At 42.4% G+C, this 22,230-nt stretch overlaps 1 protein-coding gene across 2 annotated transcripts in view; it reads right to left on the bottom strand.

The window, feature by feature from the left end:
* Positions 1-1,321: 1,321 nt before the first annotated feature.
* Positions 1,322-22,230, bottom strand: part of ISA3 (isoamylase 3) — a 42,442-nt gene continuing 21,533 nt past the window's right edge. For both annotated transcript variants that reach the window (XM_078584677.1, XM_078584676.1), the window contains 10 exons: positions 10,362-10,413; positions 9,727-9,789; positions 6,281-6,370; positions 6,138-6,210; positions 5,715-5,794; positions 2,756-2,860; positions 2,587-2,685; positions 2,320-2,381; positions 2,122-2,233; positions 1,322-1,612 (listed from right to left, as the gene is read on the bottom strand). In XM_078584677.1, the coding sequence (XP_078440803.1) occupies positions 1,496-1,612; positions 2,122-2,233; positions 2,320-2,381; positions 2,587-2,685; positions 2,756-2,860; positions 5,715-5,794; positions 6,138-6,210; positions 6,281-6,370; positions 9,727-9,789; positions 10,362-10,413 (853 nt within the window). In that variant the 3' untranslated portion in view covers positions 1,322-1,495. The remainder of the gene's footprint in view (positions 1,613-2,121; positions 2,234-2,319; positions 2,382-2,586; positions 2,686-2,755; positions 2,861-5,714; positions 5,795-6,137; positions 6,211-6,280; positions 6,371-9,726; positions 9,790-10,361; positions 10,414-22,230) is intronic.

Consider the following 22,230-nt stretch of genomic DNA (forward strand, 5'->3'; position numbering starts at 1 on the left):
TAATCTCTCCTTCTTCAATCTCATTTTGAGTCACCTAGGTTTCAGAATTTTTTTGTCTTATTACCTTGGTAACTAATGGAGTGGATGCTTACAATTTATGCAGCTTATTAATGTAAATGTGCACCTAGATTTATTGCTCAAGAGTGAATCTTCAAGTCCCTATTTTTCTCGCTTCCTTTTCTCTCCTTCCATTATCTGATTAAAAAAGTTAAATACTTGAATTAAATAATCAAGAAGAAGAATGAGAGTAAAATGAAGAAGAAGAAATAGAAGAGGAAGAAGAGAAGAAGAAGATGATGATGATTAAAAATTAAAAAATTGAATTAAATATTCTTCATCGAACAAGAAGAAGAATAACAGTAGGACAAAGTTGAGGAAGACGAAGAAGAGGAGAAGAAACTGATTAAAAATTTATAAATATTAATGATCATTCCAGAATAATGTCACTGAAGATTCAATATAATCCCTCAATTATTAAAACGGTATTCTAAGAATAATAAGAAGAAGAACAAGACTTGCTGATGACAATCAAATGTTCAGAAAATAAAAGCAGAAATGCAAATTGCTAGCGGAGGCAGGAAGCAAAGACTGCAGTTGCAAACTCTTTTAAGAGGTTTTGATTTCTCTTTAAATGGTCCCCATTGGATTTGAAATTGTTAGTATCGGTAAGTATGATTTTTCTCTGCATATGAGTTTTCTCATACTTTTATAGTGAATTTTCATTATATTTTTTGTGCAATGTTCGGGCCTCCATGAGTATTTTCATTATCTGGATTATTTCAAGAAAAAATCAAAATCTTCTTGGGATTTTCTCAAACATCTGAAGATCCCAGGAAAATTTTCAAATTCATACATTTTAGAACTTTTCAAGTTTAATTTATCATTGTTTCTTATGCTTTACATTAATACAATTCCGGCAGAACGGGTTCATCTGTCGTCCGGTTAAACTCAGGAGAGAATGACGAGACAAATTTATCAAAGCATCCGTTAGTTCGGGCAATGTAGATCAAGATGCTGAGATGGAATGAGACCTAAGTTTTGAGTCCTCTTGTGTACAGAGATTAGAAGGAGAATTAATAATTTCATGAATAAAAAAGGAAGTAAATATTTGAAAACCTCATTTCCCCTTCACAGGCAACCATCATTTCTTGAGACATTAAAAATTGCCCAATAACTTATAAGCATGACTAAAAAGTACCTTAAAATTACACTATAAGAAGATTTCATGAGATGCCATACACCACTTCTAATGAAAAAATATAATTCCTGAACCAGATAATGGAAATTGTGTAAAGTTCACCTGCAACGCTCACAAAAAATGTGCATGAATACTAATATATGGAATGATGAAATGCGCACACCAAAGAACTGGCGTTTTTTATTAAATCGAACCCTCACATAGCAACAAAAACTCGTTATTAAACTCAGAAGATAAACCTACCAACATCAATTTTTCAGCAGTTGATGAGTTCCTTGTAGAGGTGATGCCAGATATTTATGAGGGCCTTGCCTGGAGAAGTATGGAAGAAAATGGAGCCATATTATAAACAGCATCAAGGATGACGATAGCGTCTTGCGAGAAATCCTCTGGGGGCTTGAGGTATGTGTCTATCTGTGAATGTAAATCAGAACCAAACATTAATATGTGAGAATATTATAAGATTAGAAGTAAAACATACTCTATCAATGTAAATGAATGTTTTAAAATCTAAATCAGGGTCACTGAGGTAGACATATTTCCCAGACATCTAAGGAGCATTTCTTTGAATCACATAAATATCGGATTACTTTCCATTCCATTTTGAATTGTTGACATGATTTCCTTTTTCAACGTTAATTCGGCATCAGGCATATCCAAGAATTTGATCATGAAAACATTGGTTCCAGGTAAATAACTTGTTACGTTTTGATCCTAACAAGTCTTTGTGAAAGTAGAGTTCAGAGCTCTTAAAATTGAAAATACTTCCTTTTGTCAATCTTTATGTTTTTTTATATGTCAAAACGGTACAGGCTCAGTGAAATATTTTTAAAATTATATAGTTTTTTTACCAAAATAGGGAAATTAAAATAAACATGAAAATTAGATTAAAAAATTCAATAAAATGGGAAGAAGGTGAATACCACTCTATGCCAGTTTTTATTTGGTGGCGGTTGAGGTAATTGGGCACCCATGTAGGAGTCATGAATATTGAACGCCAAATAGATATCATGCCCACGATCTTCATCATGAAGCCTACAAAACATACCCATTCAAAAAAAAGTTATTCATTTGGTTATTGAAGAAAAATAGTTTAAATCTGAAGATATAGCTCCTCTTACGTAAATGCAATGAACTTGCTCTCCTGGTCGTCCCAATTGTCTACGTGCCAAGTGATGTCTTGCTGCATGGCATGTTATCATAATCCATAAAAAATAATGAAAATTTTGAGTTAATATTTGTTTGCCATAAATCTCCTGCAAATTCGTTTCCTGAAGAATCATGGCATTATCCCTGTATTGTTTATTGTAAAATCAAAATGTTTGGTTTCTTAAAGTTTAAGAAAACTCATCCGATATCTTTCAGCTCTTAGGGGAGAAGAGGGTTACTGTTTCAAGGAACCTGTCGCGACCGAGAATAGAGTGCTGATGCCGAAACTTAATCACCTCAGAGAAGAATCTGAAGTGATCGTTTCTCCTCTCTTCCATCTATTAAGAAAATAATAGTTACCTTGACAATAATAATGGCCATTGAGCACTAACTAAAAAGAAATAGCACCTGATTCCAAAGGAAGTGATTTAATGCATTGTCATGTCCGTAGCTGTTGTTGTTTCCATAACGTGTATGACCATATTCATCTCCCATTAGCATCATCGGTGTTCCCTATATCATTCATATGAGAAAAAGGTTTATTGAGAGATAACATATGTATCAAAGAACTCAAGGAGATCATAAAGATGAAGTTCTGATAGAACTTTATTGGACCCTCAGTGGGCCTTTTACTGTACTGGTTCAAAGGGCATATTAGTCATTAGGTCTTGGGTGTTTAAGTAAAGAGCATATGGGAAAATGTATGGGCGGGTAGGAAGAAAATTGTTCGGAGATCCTCCCTAGGGCTGCAGATTCTGTCTCTGGCTGCATGCATTGTTCTGGAGTAATGTTTGCCCATCCCGGATTGATGATGTCAGATGCAGATATGAGGATAGAACTCAATTTCTTCATCAGAATCTTAACCCTGATAATGGATACCGACAACAGACGTCAGTTGTTACAGAACCTATATCCTATATCAATATCTATCCTCGAATCTGCATCTGCCTTTGTCTTGAGGTTTGGATGCCAATATCGGATGTGGATATCAGATTTACAGATATCCACGATATAATATTGATTCTTTTTTGATAATATTTATTACAGATAATATTCTGATGCGCATTTTTTTCTCAGTCAATGTATGCGATGACCATGGAGAAAATGCAACGATAGGAATTGACCATCAAGGACCAATGCTAGATTCTCTAAGTCTAAGTCAACAGGGGACAACTTAGTCCAACCTGGACCCAATACGTGCACCACAAGCTCAAAGAACAGAGGAATGGTCCCTCTCCCAGCCTTCTAAGTGGATGCCATGGGCCATAGATGTAGGCTAATGAAGAGTTGAAGAGTGCAGAAATATTGCTTTATAATACAACAGCCATGCAACAAAGAACGTTATATACAGGTTTGTTTTTTTTTTTTAAAAAGTTGACATGGAATGTTGTCTAAGTCATCTGCTTTATCTTGATATCCGGATATCAGGATTCAACACCCGATATCCAAGATTTGATATACTGTACCAATATCTGCCATCCTCCACAGCATGGTGATATCCATCCCAATATCCAATATTTGCCTCAGTACTGAGATTCGTCCCAATACCCATTATCATCGTCGGAATCCATCTTGTTTTGCTAGATATTGGATATCAGGACAGATATCAGAGAGGAAATATTAGCCTGAAGAAGCCAATTCGAGCTCCAGAATTTCTTCTCTCAGTCATTCACCTGTATCCTAGGTTTCCCAGATCGACAATCTAGGAGTAGATCAATGGTATCACAGTCAGGTTTGTATCTGGTAAGAGGGAAAAAGAGAAGCAGAGAGATAGAGGCGATGATCAAAAGAGATCAAATAATTGGGAGACGATCTACTGGGAGAGGGGTTTACTTGGGGAGAGACAGAGATGAGACTGGGTCAAGGGGACGAGGACAGCTATAGACTTATATTTCAAACATTCTTGGCTTCTCTTCGAAGGGGAAGACTACAGAATCTGAAGTAGAAGTCAATAAATGCCCCCCCCCCAAGTGGTCTGAAATGACAGAAATACCCCTAGAAGGGTTTGAGGTTGGCATCAGTTTTCAGGATGGAAGATTAACATAGAAATACAGGAATTGAAGATGAGAGACTTAAACTGGGCACTTATTATTCAATATCTTGCTCCATTTTTAATGGCCAAACTACATACATGAAATTTCACTGAATGTTTAAAAGTGAGTTCCACACAGTACCTTTGAATTCATGTTTTGTCTTAATAAAAAATAAAATAAAAGTGAATCAAATAATTAAAAAGATATGTTTAAAACATCCTGAGTTCAGTCCTGAATTGGGCCTGAGACTCTTATTTTCCTGGACGATTCAGATCAATTACGATCAGATCTGAGGATTGATAAGGCCAAAACAATGGTATTTGACTGATCAATCTATCCTTATAGATATTTCATCAATCGTTCAGTTTGATTGATAAAAAAATAATGTAGAAAAACAGTCAGGCAAGAAGGATCAAAAGGAATGTGACCCGGGGGAAAAATCAAAATGTACTCTACCTTTATCAAATTTAAGAAATTTCCAATTAAATCAATCAAGGATCGATCATGATTCCATTAAATGAAATTAATTTTAAATGAAATTCTGATTCCATCTTCAATCAAATCTTTGATCGATCTAACTGATCAACTTTTTATTGGATAATTTAGATCTGATCGCCAAACCCTATTCTCCTAAAAGTGAGTGTCAGACTCGGCCATTGTAGAAGTGAACAAGCATGGATGTCTGTTACTCTGGAAAAAGATATATCACCTGAGCTTATTTTCAGAGATTATTTTGATTTCACTATGAGATTGAATGACCCAGTTTTTTTTCGAAAGAAAAAGGGAATATCACCCGGAATCGGTGATCAACCCAACTGAATGACCCAGTTAATTGCTCTATCCAATTCGTACCGGAATTGGTGATCGTACTGGAATGACCTTTAATGCACACCTCAATCCAATTCATAACCACCTCAAATTTCGTTGGACAATAAAAAAAATTCAACACCAAAGACCTAAAATTAAGGTTTGACAAGGAGACAGTTCTTCCAAATATCTCCCAACTATCAGACTGAATTGCTAGTTTCACGTAGAATCGGGATCAGATGATTTTTCCAATTCTAACGCTACATGAGTTTCCATGTTATAGAACTTAACTGGAAGTCATTAAGGATTCAGTAGCACTGTTAATTTCTTAAAGTTATAAAAGAAGGTTGCCTCTTTTATATCGATGAATTAAAGTTTACAAATCCATGAATCTGAAGTTCTGCAAGATTCAGTCCATACCATTAAAAGCATATCACATTGTTGGATGGAAAATTTTTATACAAAAGGAATGGGATGATTACATGTGGACCCTACTGTGACTTTAGATCAAAATGAATAGTACTTGCCTGAGAGACCATTAAAGCCAGATGGAAATTTTTCATTTGCCTTGCACGTAAACCCCGAATATTTTGATCATATGTTTCTCCTGCAAGAGTCCGATATCAAAGAGGAATAAGTGGCATTTTCCTTAATGCAAAATTTAGAATGTTTTAAAGGATAAATAATTACTGTTAGGCAGTTTCGAAATCATAAAAAATAATTTGCAATTTGATGCCCCCATTTAACCATCCAGAGATAATCTAGACCCCAAATTTAGACTGGTTAAAGACATTTCAAAAAGTTCTAAAGAAGTAGGCCTCTTAAAAAGATAAGCAAGTCCAAGTATCATAAATAAATGGATAATTCTTATCATAAATATTTTTAATCACAGTTAAAAATATTATTTTGATGGATAATTCTGGAAACGACTAGCATCATAAATAGATGACCTTCATGACCACAGTTCCAGCTAAAGTTGTCATTGCACCCATCTCTTCCATCCTCTCCATTTTCTTCATTACGCTGAAGTAACCAAAGAATCGTTTTCATGTCTGATAATCCTCTGAAGATTAAAGTGAGGTACTCCTAGTACCTTGACATTGTAAGAAACCAGATCGTAAAGTGTAAAACCATCATGTGCAATAACAAAGTTGATGCTGTGGAATGGCCTTCTGTTGTTTACCTGTAACATGTGTCAATACTTTAGTATAATTTTTCCAAAAAAAAAATTAGGCTTGGTAATGATATCAGTAACCAAAGAGTGACCCATAACACTTAAAAAAATGACAGAGCCCAGTCACCTATGTTTATGTTTTCCTCTTTATTTCACAGCTTCCCGTAACTGGTTGTATGAGAATGGGCTACTTCTATCCTCTCACTTCCGCTTTCTATCCACCCTGTGGATTTCTACAGATAGTTTTTTCCTGGAGAGAACCTGACAACTAGTTTTTCTAATTAAATAGTACCATATTAAATGGTGTTTTACCGTTTCCATATGTTATCAAAGCTACTAAAGCGTACTCTTTCAAAGCCATATCTCATTTCTTCCATTACTACATCAACCTGTCATTTTGAAACCTTAGTCCCCATCTCAGGTGTCTCAACTTTTCTCTTTTTCCCCAAATCATCTTTTCATGACTTGGAGACCTTGATGAAGAAGTTCTTCTAGAAAGGAACTGAGGCAAGGAACGGCTGAGGTTCCGATGGGGTTTCCTGGGAGGTGGTTAGCCAGCCAGCGGAACGAGGGGGAGTGGGTGTGTTACACCTGCATGACATGAACAATGTACTGCTTGCAAAATGGGTGGGCACGATTATGGGGCTAGATGATGCAGGTCGTGTGTGACAACTATGGTACAAAGACAAACCGGGAGCAGCACTCCACCTCTCATTTGGAGGGGCTTCTTCATTCTGGCAAGGCATGTGAAAGAGTTTTACCCACATTCAAAGGTCCTTAGAAGCCAGCCTCGGAAAGGGTTCCCTCTTTCGATATTGGGTGGATGACTGGTCGAACCTAGGCACACCACGGGAGGAGTTCCCACGCCTCTTTGAACTGTCAAGGAACCTCCAGGCAAGAGTTAGTGAATGCTGGGATACACATGGAACCCCATATTGAAGAGCGTCTTTCCAGACCTGTGGATGGAAGAATTGATGACCCTGCAGCGTGCATTACTACACTTACAGGCCTCAAACGAGACATAGGATGGATGGGGTTGGAAAGTCACAGCTTTTTTGGTTGGGGATGCATACAAGAAGATTCGAGAAGGCCCAACGGAAGAGGAACCCTTTGGAGACAAAAGGTTCCCCTTAAAGTGAAGATTTTTGGATAGCTATTGAACAGGAGAAGAATTGTGACCAGTCTTCCATAAGTGTATATTCCGAGACTCTTCCGTAGTTTCACCCATGTCCACACATGTAGAGGAAGATTGTTCTCATTCTTGTTCGAGTACTCATTTTCCTAGGCCATTTGGAGACCACATAAGCTCACAAAAGTGGATGTGGCTTCCGAAGAGGTCCCCTGGGGCTCGATCTAGGAAGGCGCATGCAGGGGACGTAGGAACTGGGAAAGAGTCCTTGAGGTTGACAGGGTCAATGGCTGCACCGCAATGAGGTGATATTTAAGGGAAGTGTTGTATCAAAGGACAGCGTCCTACATGATATTCATAGCTCCATTTTATATCGGTTTCAGAGGCAGGGATGACGGGAGAGCAGAACATTTAGTTGGTTGCGTATTTCACGTTCATATATATTATTGATTTCGGGTTGATCACTGTTAAGGGTGATCAACCCTATTTTTTTCAAAATAAAATGAACAAATAACTGAAAACAAATTGTTTCATCATCAAAGTTAGAAAGCATATGAGCTTGAAGATCAGAATTTTTTCTAAGAGTCACCATGCAGAAGAAATGTTTTGAGTGGAATAAAAAACAATGGGTAACATAGGATGATTATCTTCATTCATCATCCGAAGAAAGAGAGACGGAGTAGAAACAATCATCTAAGGTTGACCAGGAAAGACGGAAAGAGGTATGGATGAGTCATCATGCATGGAAACTGTTGATGACTTAGCAGATCAGTAGATAAAAACAGCTGCAAAGGACCATTTTCTTGAATAAAAATGGTAAAATAATCTCTCTCAGGCAGAAAAAGGAAGCGGGCCTGGAATTTCGTAATTTCTAGAAGAAGCATGAATCCCTGGATAGATTATATTAGAAGCTACTGCAAAAGGTACTGCATCGATGGATATCGAAATTTAGTTCCTGATTTGTGGAAGTGTGTACCGTCATAAAACTCTTTTTAGTATTCCAAGTTTGACTTGTTAGTATTTCATATCCTTCATATTTTTAAAAGCTATACATGTCTGTTGAAGAAGATAAAATAGATAGAACTTTGTTACTTAGAAAAGAAGGGATACATGCCCTTATATAGGGGTGAGAGAGAGAGAGAGTTTTAGAGATTTGTCAATGTGGGATTAAGAGAGGGAACCCTTAGTGGGCTAAGGTCTAGTGGACCTAATAGGCCACACCACCTATTTCCCAACAATGTCAAATATCAGACCTACTTATGGGTTCAGATTCCTAATTCTCTTTAGGCGGACACAAAAAACCTCATAACTCGAGTGTGGAGTTCATTCTTTAGAAAGCTTTTCCACCCTATTCCGAGGAGTGAATTCAGGCATCCCAAGGATGTCCTTGGATCTAGACTAGAGTCATAAAATTATTCAGTCCCTTGTTTATGCAACTTTACCTTTTGTGTTATTTCCTGTAGATTCCCTGAAAAGAATGAGCTATATGAAAATCAGAGAAAATAATGTAATTCACTGAATAGATGTGTTGAGCAATTCCTCTTCAAAACTATCACTTGGATTTAAAGATAATCTTAACTTTCTACAGTATTCTGAGCAAAATCTAAAATTAACTGGGTGATCAATACCCATATCATGGAAAGGCGTTAAATTTTGAATTATCATGATGTTAATACTGAGCTGTGTTAAAGACTTTCATCTTGTGATTATAATTTGTTATAACATATGTTACTACAGATGGAGCTATACACAAAGCGGAGGGATTAAAGGCGACATGGCTCCAGAAGACAACAGGCAGAGAGAGGAGGGTTTGAATATGATCTGATTGATGGTGAAGGGACTGTAAGGTCCTGCTGGGGAGTTTCACCGATTCATTGGATTTTCATCCCTTTTATATTTCAAAAAAAAATTTGCTATAACGTAGCATGTGAAGCCCTCATGCTACATTCCCTTAGACATCAACTAGCCATTGTAACGGCTCCAGTAATCCCCCTCTATATATGAACCTTCACTATTATAGAAAGAGGGTATTGTTGGCATGATGCCCTAAGCATATCATTGCTCTCCTTCTCAAATGGGTGGTCTTATTCTGCTCAATCTCACATTCTTGGCGTCATTGAAGGAAATACCAACCAAACAAGTGTGCAAGATACAAAACTTAGAAACAAAGGCTCTTTGCTTTATCATGAATAAAATTGATAAATAACCACAATATGACGCAATGTATATGATTTACTTTGTACAAGTCTGATGATCCAGATAAACGACTAGCAAAGGCGCCCTTTGTGCCAATATCACCCTGAAAAGTTCAGCACTTCTCTTGGGTCAGTACAGGAAAGTCAGTAATGAAATTTCTCTGGTGAAATGGAGGCTGATAATGGGCTTTTAATGCACCTGCATTGAATTTCTTATGCCTAACTGTGGATGCGCTTTAACTGACGTATTATAATATGAGGAGCCTTTGTAATGAGAACAAGAAATTGATTTTTTTGGCAACATTGTCCATTTGAAAATGATGAATTTGGTGTGTTATCCAAAGCAAGGCACAGAAAAAAGTGGGCGAGACAGAGATTGGATGAAGAAGAGAGAAAATGGTGAGCAAGCGGGAAATAGGGAGCAGAGAGAGAGAGAGAGAGAAAGCAAGAGTGAGAGAGAGAGGAGGAAAAGAGAGGGAGAGGTATCAAAAGGTAGCCTGAGGATGAATTCGTATAAATGAATATATGCATAGGGAAGGTTGAAGATAACTAGGATGTGTCGATTTCTCAGAAAAACCTCATATCTAATTTCCTATTATTCTGCCTTTTCCATCTTAATAGATGCTTTATAGTTCATAAATGAAAATGAAGAAAAGGCGCAGTAAGAGTTGGTAACCTTGATGAATCTCCTCACATCATCACGATACTTCCCATTCCATTCGGCCCACCTAAAATTTTAAAATTCAGGAGAATAATTTATAAAATGAGAAAATCAGAGTCCGGAACATCATATGCTTATTTTGAAAAAATTTCAATCAAAAATGAAAATTCTTTGGAAAAATTATGAAATTAAACAAGGTTTTCCTGATTAAGGTTTGTTTGAAGTAGGCTTTTTCATATTTTTCCCTTTTAGATCATGTGACTAGCACGGGAAATGGAATGGATCGATGGTATCGCACACGGATGGAATAATGATGATTCATATTCTCTTATAGAGTTCTGTGGAGACCAGTGTTTCAAATACAGTTTCTCACCATGAGATACGAAAGCTATTATGCAATCAGCTTGCTTATACATATTCTAATGATAGCACCCAGATTTATAATCTGATGGTTTCTTATTTTGGAGCAGCAAAAGAGGGATCACAGTCTGGCCATGTAGTTTGGAGATAGTTTATCTTCAGGAAGAACTCTATTAATTTCTGCATATTATTGTTATTCAAGATATGAGCAAGTTGCCGTCTAATAAATGGAAGAAATCCTCCTGTCACTTTTACTTCCGTGTCTCTATTTCAGATACATTTCCTGTTCCTTTACTTGGGATCTTTGCTCTATCTTGCTGATGATACTCTTCACTCTAAAAGCCCTCTGATAGAAATCCCCTCCCTGAGAGAACCTACTGTAACCTTCCACACAAAATGTGATTGTTCAACTATTGAACCAAAAGGGCCACGTTTTGGGGATGAGGGACAGGGATGAGAAAAGGACAAAGCTGGCCACAAGGGAAAAATGGGTAGAGGGAGATGATGCCAGAGCGCCATTGATGCCAGATATACTCTGGAGATGAGGGAAGCCCAATTAGATCAAGGTATCATAGAGAAAGAAATGACAGCGGGAAAGGTAGCCGATAATCACGATTTTTTCCTCCCCCTCTTCTTTGGGACCGCCCTTTGCTTCTAATGTCATTGGACCAAAGACTCTTTGCTTTCCTTTGATAAATCTTAGAAGGTATCATATCATCGTCCGGCTCTCCCTTTGAATACCATATGAACTAGATCTCCCCATTGCATTTTTCTAGCTACCTTGTTCAAGCACTAAAGACCCCATTTCTGGCGTTATGACCTATTCCCAAAAATATCCCACCGATTATGCTCCACTTTTCTCTAATCTAACCACATCTGAGCCTTTTACTAAGGCAAATTATCATCTTGGCTAGCATAAAACTGTGGAAGCAGAGATGCAAGCATTACATGTCAATGGCACCAGGTGACTTGTACCTCGTAGATCATCTAAAGTTCCGATTGGTTTCAAATGGTCTTAAAAGTTGATCATTTTAATTCTCCATTAGTTGCTCATGGTGTTGAACTGGAGCTCTCAAGACATCTCTCTCTCCTTCTCTCGTCTCCATTGTAAGTGGGCCACACTCTATAAGTGGCCCACAAGGGAGACTCTTCCTTCTCACTGGCTCCTCTTTAAATGAATTCTCCACGTGGGAGTCTCATTAAGTGACTCCCACGTGGGAACTTGATGTAGGGGCCTTTAAAAGGCCCCAAACCCTAGCCGACTAAGCGTGAGTTCTTTTTTTTTTTTGTTGGTTTCTCTTCCTTGTCAGGCGCCGTCCCCAGGGCTGGAGCTCTTCCCTCTTCCTCCCTTCTCATAGATCCTCATTCCTCTCTCTCAGATCGAGTTGACATGGTATCAGAGCTGTAAGATCCTGCATCCTCCTCGACTGAAGCTTGAAGTTCTTCCTCCAAGATCTGTTTCTCCCCTCGAACCTGTTCTAGGGTTCTTGATTCCATCCCAACTACCTCTAATCGGTGTCTAGAGGCTGCGTGAAGGCATGGCGAGCCAGGGAGATGAAAACGTAGCTCAGGAGGAAGACAGTGCTGTCCAGAACGGCTCCTCTACAGTGGTGCAAGAACTTGGAAGACCTGCTGTGGTGTTTCCCCCTTCAGAAGTGAAGTTTGATGGGGGAAACATGTTTGAATGGTCCAAGATGGTTACCCTAACCGTCTATGGCCTCTTTCTGGGAGATCACCTCACTGATCTGCCTAGGACGACTGCAGATCCTGACTTCAAGAAATGGAAGGCTGAGGAATCCCTCATTCTAGGCTGGATGCTGAGGTCGATGACGCCAGATATGCGCCGAGATTTTCTCTACTGCAACACCGTCAAGGAATTGTGGGATGAGATTCAACGGTACACCACGGAACAGTCCCACGACTGGAGGATTTACGAACTGAAAGTGCAAGAGTCCTAGGCCCGTCAAGGAACAGACAACATACGTCAGTATTCATCCCGCTTGAAGGCAATATTGCGAGAAATCGATCACCTCTGGCCTACACAGAATCCGCTGTCTGTGGAGCGCCAGTATATTCTCAAACAAAGGATATTCACGTTTCTTATGGGTCTGAATTCGGTGTATGAAGCCGTCAGGAGCCAGCTACTTCACCGGGAAATACTTCCCACCTTGGAGGAGGCCATCAGTGCGGGACTGCAGGCTGAAAGCAGACTTGGCGTCACACCCGACCCTCAGGGACAGACATCCTCTGCCCTGCTGACCAGAAAGCCTGAGGGTCGGTCTAGCTCTACGGGAAGTTGGACATCCAGGCCAGCGCAGTCAAACTCATGAAACTCATCAGCAAGTATTGAAGGGGAGGATAGCCGAGATGCGCTATTTTGCAATTACTGCAAGAAGCGCCGTCACACCAAAGAGAACTGCTGGAAGCTGGCATGGAAGAACCAAAATTCAACACCTGGCAAGAAGGCCCTCGTGGCAGCATCACAGCCCAGCAGTTCAAACTCTGCTGTCACGGGCCCAGAAGTCGGGGAAGTCCAGGAGCGCCTGAGTTCCACCTCCCTTGTGAAGTCAGGTAATCCCACTCTCTCCGTGTGGGTGGCTGATACCGGGGCAACAGACCATATGTCCCCAGAACAATCAATATTTCAGACCTATGTCCAAGCCGGAGGCCCCCACAGAGTTCAGACCGCAGGTGGAGGTTTTCTGTCGGTAAAGGGAGTAGGGGACGTTCCAGTTGATACCCTTGGAACTCTCCGGAAAGTGTTACACGTTCAAGATCTTCGGGCAAATTTAATTTCTATTCAGAGAATAGTAGACGATTATGGATGGCGTTTTATCCTCGACAGTGACACTTGTTTTCTCTGTGACAAGGTCTCCGGGAAGAAGATTTCGTCCTTTAGAAGGGAAGGCGGACTACTCCTCCTTGATCGGTCCCTGCAACAGTGCCTGGTGACGCAGCGAAGTCGGACAGTGGAGGAGCGGGTGATACACCTTCATCGACAAATGGGACACCCACCTTTTGATTTGATGAAAACATGCTATCCTAGTATTTTTCGTGGTATTTTGGACAACGAATTATTTTGTGAGGCCTGTCACCTGGCCAAACATCGTCGGGCAGTTTATAAATTGGTGGATAAAAGATGCCGTAAACCGTTCGAGTGCATCCATAGTGACGTATGGGGACCGTGCCCCGTGACGAGTCTTACAGGGTGCCGATATTTCATTGTGTTCGTTGATGACTGTACAAGGGCAATGTGGACATACCTTCTGAGGTCAAAGGCAGAGGTCCCGGAAGTCCTCACACAATTTTGCGAGTTGATATCCACACAGTTTGGGAGGACTGTGAAGAAATTCAGAACGGACAACGGCTCTGAATTTTTTAATGAAACAGTAAATTCTTATTTCGCCAGCCGAGGGATTGTACATGAATCGTCATGTGTTAATACTCCACAGCAGAACGGTTTGGCAGAACGTCGACTTGGGTACACCCTAGCCATGACTCGTTCCCTGCTGTTTCAAACCAATTTGCCGAAACACTACTGGGGTGAAGCTGTCCTTACTTCTACTTATCTGATGAATCGGACGCCAATGAGAGTTCTGGAGTATCAGTCACCGTTGGGGCTACTAAGTGCCGAGTTCCCTCACTTGAAGTTGTTCTCCGGGTTGCCAGCCCGTATCTTGGTGTAGCGTGTTTGTGCACCGAAGTGGCAGTAAACTTGATCCCCGGGCACTGAAATGTGTCTTTGTCGGGTACTCGGGTACTCAGAAAGGTTACCGGTGTTATCACCCATCGTCCCGGAAATTCTACGTCTCTGCAGATGTCACATTTCATGAATCCGAGGCATTCTACGGACCTGCAGAACCTCCAAAGGCTATGGCAGAAGTGGAAACAAGTGGACTGGAATTTCTGTCCATTCCTACAGTCGTTGATGTACCGTCTCCTGATGAGCAGTCAACCGATGTTGCAAACACCAGTGGAATTAGAGAGGAAGATGACGAACATGTACACACAGTACCAGCTGGAGAAGAGCCGCCTCATACCGAAATTCAGACCTCTCCTCCACCTGCAGAAGATGCTGAAGATAGCCAGACACTGCCCGATCAGCTGGAGATTGAAGAGCCTTCAGATTCTCCCCCGGATAATTTGGGATGGCCGATTGCACTGAGGAAGGGAGTTCGGTCTTGTCGATCCACTGCCAAGTATTCGATTGGACAGTATGTGAAGTATGAAAAACTGGGAGAAACTTACAGGAGCTTCTTGACATCCTTGGGGAACATTGTGGTTCCCACCCGGGTTGAGGAAGCCCTCCAACATCCGGGGTGGAAAGCAGCCATGGAAGAAGAAATGTCGGCTCTAGAAAAGAATGACACGTGGATTATTGTCTCTCTTCCTAAAGGGAAGAGAGTGGTGGGATGCAAGTGGGTCTTCACACCCAAATTCCACAGCAGTGGAGTGCTTGATCGATTGAAGGCTCGACTGGTGGCGAAGGGGTACACCCAAATGCAGGGAATCGATTATGACGAAACATTTGCACCCGTCGCAAAGTTCAACACAGTACGTGTTCTGATTGCAATTGCTGCCAAGCACGATTGGGAAATCAACCAGTTTGACGTCAAGAATGCGTTCCTTCACGGGGAACTGGAGGAAGAGGTTTACATGCAGTTCCCGCCAGGCTTCCAACCTACGGGCACAGGACAGTCTGTATGTAAGCTAAAAAAGGCGCTCTATGGGCTCAAGCAGTCCCCCCGAGCATGGTTTGGACGATTCATGAAGACGATGTTGAGCCTAGGCTATCACCAAGCAAGGGGGGATCACACCCTGTTCATCAAACACGGCGGAAATGGGGCAGTTTCCCTCCTGATTGTATACATCGATGATATTCTTATTACTGGGAGTGATGTGGTTGCAAATCAGGAGCTGAGTAAGGCACTCTCCAGACAGTTTGATTTGAAAGATTTGGGCTTGCTGAAGTACTTTTTGGGCATTGAAGTTGCCCATTCCAGAGCCGGCATCTCACTGACCCAGCACAAGTATACTTTAGATCTTTTAAAGGAAACGGGGCAGCTAGGGTGCAGACCCGCAGCAACTCCACTTGACCCAAATGTAAAAATCGGGACAGGCGACGACAGCGCGGCAGTTGACAGGAACCTGTATCAGAGATTGATTGGGAAGCTAATCTATCTCAATCATACACGGCCCGACATTGCGTTTGCAGTGAGTCTGCTTAGTCAGTTCATGAGCGCACCACATGAAGTTCACCTCCAGGCGGCATATCGAATCTTGGCATATTTGAAGTATACAGTTGGACAGGGACTATTCTTCTCCCGGGAAGGGGGACTTGAGCTTGAGGCATACACTGACTCTGATTGGGCGGGATCTGTGGTTGACCGAAGGTCCACGTCAGGCTACTGCACCTTCCTTGGTGGGAGCCTAGTTACGTGGAGAAGCAAGAAACAGAAGGAAGTATCGCTGTCCAGCGCTGAGGCCGAGCTCCGAGCATTGAAGAGAGGCGTCTCGGAATGTCGGTGGTTGAAGCATCTGCTGGAGGACCTCGGCCTGTATGAAGAAAAGGGCATCTCGTTGTATTGCGACAACCAATCAGCATTGGCAATCGTCAAGAATCCAGTCCAACACGACCGGACGAAGCACATGGCGCTAAATCGACACTATCTTGCTGAGAACATCGACAGAGGCATCATCCGACCTGTGTTCGTGCCGTCCATTGATCAGAAAGCGGACATCTTCACCAAGGCCCTCCCTACATCACGCTTCCAGTCATTGGTGGTCAAGCTAGGCATGGAAAACATCCACACCTAGCTTGCGGGGGGGTGTTGAACTGGAGCTCTCAAGACATCTCTCTCTCCTTCTCTCGTCTCCATTGTAAGTGGGCCACACTCTATAAGTGGCCCACAAGGGAGACTCTTCCTTCTCACTGGCTCCTCTTTAAATGAATTCTCCACGTGGGAGTCTCATTAAGTGACTCCCACGTGGGAACTTGATGTAGGGGCCTTTAAAAGGCCCCAAACCCTAGCCGACTAAGCGTGAGTTCTTTTTTTTTTTTGTTGGTTTCTCTTCCTTGTCAGGCGCCGTCCCCAGGGCTGGAGCTCTTCCCTCTTCCTCCCTTCTCATAGATCCTCATTCCTCTCTCTCAGATCGAGTTGACACATGGGTTCAACCAAATCTATGGAGAATACTACGTAGAGACCTCTCTTTCTGGCAACCGCAATATTTCTCATGGCCTTCAAACTGCTGGTCATCTGAAAGAGTTTCTTCATGGTGATCTAGCCAAGGAAGTATATAAGCAGAAACCCCTAAGCTCTGTGGCTTCTATCCGTTATTACAAGGTCTGTCTATCTTAGACATCTCTCTATGATCTGTCTATTTTTAGTCAATACTTCAGTGTTTTCCCCGCATACAACCTTGTGTTCTCTTCTATTCCTTTTACGAGAATGATATCATTATCACTGGTGACATCATTTGTGAGAATGTCATCATTTCCTGCAGAAAATCACAGCTTATATCATTGATTAGTGGGTCGGTTGAACAATCACACATTGATGCAGCTGGATATATTTTTCTACCTGCAAATTTTTGAATCAGCTCTTAGTAGGCCAACATCGGGTCCATCCCACTACTTTCATGTGGAACCTTTAGTGTTTTAAGGTTTTGGTGAGATGAGCATTACTTTATCAGGTTTATCTTGACATCATGATTGGAGTAGGTTCTCATGTTGATCAATACTCCACATCTAGTTATCACATCTTCCTGGAAGAGAAAGAAACTTTCAGCAGAAGCCTTATTTCCATTCTATATTTGTGTTTATTTTTGTTAATTCTTTAAATGTATATGTGGGCCCCGGGCATAAGAGGCCAACTTACCCGCTAGCGCATTTACATGGGCCAAGCCCATATACGTGTATCTTATTGGCATTAAACCAGTGAAAGCCTAGTCTATGGATTATGAGAGTTTCTTGAGTTCTCTCGTTCTGACTGGTGCAACCCAACCAGCTAGGGAGCTCGCTAATATGGTATCAGAGCTGGACCTGGGGAGCTCGCCACAGTGGAAGGTGCAACCCGATCGCTATCATCTCATTCCTGAAGGAAGCAATCTGCTAGTCTAAGGAAATGGGAAGACTATTCAAGATTTGAGATTAGAACTCTCTGGGCTTGGAAGATGACCACAGAAATGACGTAAGCGAGTTCTAGTGACTCAGTATCACTTCAAGACCATGAGACAACGGTGCAACACATTTTTACAGGTGCTTCTGAAACCCTCAAGTATGATGGGTTGAGTACACTCCATTGGGGCCAGTAAGTGGAGATCATCCATGTGGGAAGAGGGCTTTCTGACCATTTATTCATCACTGTTGAACCTAGCAATGCAGGGTACAAATCATGGCAGCAAGATGATGCCCTAATCCGAGCTTGGCTCAAAGGAAGCATGCTTGGGAATGAATGTAAGAACTTCCTTTCCCTGAACACAGCCAAGGAAATCTGGGATCACGCACACAAAGGCAGTTCTAATTGAAGGGATTGGATAATATGCACTTTAATTGCTAGAGCAGCCAATCTGGTCCAAGGAGACAAGACGGTCACAGTATACGTCAACGAGTTACAAGCCAGCAGGCGAGAGATTGACCACTGCAGGCCCATCAATAACCCTGATTCGGATAAATGGAAATATACAAAGAAGGACCAACTCTACAAATTCCTAATGGGTCCTAATATTGAGTATGAGAGTATGCGGAGCCAAAATTTGAACCGAGAATGAGTACCTGACCTAGAAGAAGCTATCAGACCTTTGAGGGAGGAAGAAGAAATACTGGGTGTGGTATCTGACTTGACCAAAAGGGAAGGAAGAACCAGACTAATGGTTAAGACGGCACCACAGAGGCCTCATAGACCTCAGATAGTTCAAGGGGATCAAAAGAGTTAGAATTGGAAGACACAGACTCAGATACAATCACAATCTCAGTCACGGGGTGGCATGTTCTGCAAGTACTGCAAGAAGCAAAATCACAACATCAAACAATGTTGGACGATGCAGAATCGACTCCCCACCCTAGTCTGGGTCAGGAAAATTCAGTGATGGTCCAAGGTGGCTCCACGGAAGATTCTGAACCAGTTGTTTTTTAAGAACCCAGAATGATGCCCAGAAATACAAGGGAATAAATATCTGTCCTTAGGGAGGAAGTTGAAAGACTCATGCTATGTTTGGATCTGCTTCCATGACTAGATCGTGGGAATGAGCTGTCCTGGGAATGGGCTGGATCATTGAGTCAGGAGCAACTGTTCAAAAGACCCCTGCTCATTCAAAATTTTATTCATGTTCTTCCTGTAACAATCAGAGAAAAGTAATTACCGCTTGGGGGGAAATTCTCCAAGTGGTAGGCATCAGTACATTATATCAAAGAATTGGGACTTTTGGAAGATGTCCTTCATGCGCCTCTGTTAAGGCCACAATTGATTTCTCCATAGCGATTAGTCAAAGACATTAATTGCTCAGTTATCCTGAGAGCTTGATGGAGGACCATCCAGAAGATCAAGCTCAGACTCGTCAACAGCCATGTCGTGGAGCCCGAGCCGACGTGAAGAACCCAAACTTCTGATATCAGGTTTGACGACATCATCCTATCATCATTTATTTCGTGCACGTATCATTTCCCCCCCCCCTGTCCGTCTTGCTGCATGTGTATTGTTTTGGTTTTTGTTTTGCCTTGATCCATAGGGGAGAGTCCTTGTTTGGACCCCTCCCCTAAGGTGGCCCATTAGGGCAACCACACCTCCCTACTATATAAGGGGAAGGGTGAGGGAATGGTAGTTTTGAAGACTTTTGATAGAGGAAAACATTCTTTGTTATTTTCACATCAGGGGTCTCCACCTTTCTCCCCAAGGGAGGATCCTCAACTGTTTTTTTAGGTTAACTCTGAAGCAGGAGCACCTTCCGACCGCTACCTTCAATCTTCACCCATACGCACGAGCACCTTCAACGAGCTGCCTCTAGGTTGCACCATCACCCGAGTGGTACCGCGGCCGTCGTGGCCGCTCGACTGTGGTGCAGTGCAATCCAGAGTTGCCGTTTGTTGCGACACGCAGTCTGCTGGCACCTTCGGTGACTCGCCGTGACTTCCACTCCTCCCCGGCATCCACTCGTTGCTGCTGTCCGACACCTCCCTTTCCTCTCAACCGCGGCCACTTGTCGGTTGAGTCATGCACCTGCAGCCCCCCCGCGTATTCCACAGTCGGTCCATAGCCCCCCCTACAGAGTGCACCCATGATTCTCTTGCGCCTCAGCGTTCGACCGCCTTGCCATTAGTGGCCCTCTCTGCAGCCCGTCCACGAGTCCCACAGTATTGAGCCCAGCCAGAAACTGCACCACTCGCTGACTGATTGCTCTTACATCCGAAGCAGCAACTGCACTCCGACCGGTGACCTGCTCTTGCCGTGTGTGTCGCCGCCACCCATTTAAGCGGTGACCGTTCCCTCCCTTGAACGCCCTCTATTGCCGACCCACAGTTCGCACCTTCTGCTACCATTCGCAGTTGCCGCCGCCTGGTCCCGGATTACAGACCCCAATCTGCACGGGGAGACCCGAATACGACCCCGACGTCACCTGTGCACTTTTGCCGTCTCCCATTATCGGCTGTGCTGGTCTCGATCGCAATCTCACTCTCCCCGAAACATCCTCGACAGCGGGCGACGACCACAACCCACCCCAAGCATTCGGGCCCCAGCCCGCAGGTCACATCCGCTCTCCCTTATTTTACAGGTCTAGCCGTCCGCCACACACACCATCCATTTTAGACAAAAGGTGGTTCATTTTTTAATTGATGATTGTACCAGTTTTATGTGGGTATACTTGTTCAAGAGTAAAACAGAAGTATGCAACATCATTCGGGAATTCTGCCTCATGGTAAAGAACCAATATGGGGTTGACATAAAGAAATTTCAGTCAGATAATGCTAAGGAATTTTTTAACCTAAAGCAGTCAAAATCCTTTTCCAATGAGGGCATAGTCCACGAGTCATTGTGTGTGAACGTTAAGATACCGGAATAATCTTAACTATTTAGATCTTGAGATATAGGAAATGAACTAAATACAAGATTGGAAATGCGAGATCTCTGGATATAATGAGTCGCCAATAAGGAGATCCAATCTTCCTGTAGAAGGATGAAGGAGATCCATTCTAGCGGCCAGATCGGACGTCGTCAGCTCTGTCAGTGGAGAATCTCCTGTCGCTGCTCTCTTGGCTTAACTGCTTCTTGATGCCCCTATAGAATGCTGGCACCTTCGTTTATATAGAAACTCCCACGCTTATTAGAAAGGTCGCACGTGCAGCGTCACATTGCACGTGCGGAGGCAGTCTTGTGTCTCCTCTTGCTTTGGCAAGTCTTCGTCAGATCCTTATCCCTCCTCCAGAGATTCTTATCAGTGAACACCCTACAGCAAAATGGGGTAGCAGAGAGGAAAGTAGGTCATGTGGTTGATACCACAAGAAACTTCCTTATTCATGCACAGGCGCCAAAATGTTTATGGGCAGAGGCTCTCCTCTCAGTTGCTTACCTAATCAATAGACTGCCTTAAAGGAAACAAGATTACCAGAGCCCAATGGGCTTAATGTCAGCCTTCTACCCTGACATGATAATGAAGAATGAGTTGCCAATTAGAGTATTTGGTTGTGTAACATTTCCTCATGTACACAGCCTAGGTAGCAAACTTGACCAAAGGGCCGAAAAGTGTGTTTTTTGGCTACTCTTTAACTCAAAAAGGCTATCGATGCTTCCTCCTTGGTCACAAAAAGATCATCGTTTCTGCTGATGTGACCTTTAATGAGTCACAGATGTTCTATGCCGAGCCAAAAAAGAGAGCTCATGATAACTTAGCACAATGCTGAGAGAATGTTGAATGGCATCCACTAGAAGTGACTGCCACCAGAAGGGATTTATCTGTTTAACCAGTGGAAGAGCATGAACAGACAAGAGACTGTGAATGTCAGGATGAGGCCTAGCCGGAGGGACCCAAACAACTGGAATCTCTTGATAGGGCACATGAGTCAGGGGCAGAGGAGACTGAGTTGAGGCATCAAGAAGAAATAATTCATAATGTTGAAGACATGAGTTGGCCAGTTGCGTTGAGGAAAGGGAGGAGAACCTGCACTCAACCAAGATATCCTATGTCCAATGTAGTCCGCTACAGAGAGCTCTCTCCCGAATTACACGCCTTCCTTGTCAAATTGGATGAGGTGAGTGTGACATGCATTGAGGAAGAAGCTATAAAGGACCCTAAGTGGAAATCAGCTACGGATGCAGAGGTGGAGGCTCTCCTTAAAAATGAAACCTGAGAGCTAGTACCACTTCCGCATGCAGGAAGCTTGTGGGGTGTAAGCGGGTGTAAAACATCAAGTACAATTCAGATGGCTCACTGGAGAGGTATAAGGCTAGACTTGTAGCCAAAGGATATAGTCAGTCATATGGCATTGACTACACAGAGACCTTCGCACCGGTGACAGAACTCAAGACTGATC

Source organism: Wolffia australiana, chromosome 13 (genome assembly GCF_029677425.1).
Source record: "Wolffia australiana isolate 7733 chromosome 13, ASM2967742v1".
NCBI classification, from domain to species: domain Eukaryota; kingdom Viridiplantae; phylum Streptophyta; class Magnoliopsida; order Alismatales; family Araceae; genus Wolffia; species Wolffia australiana.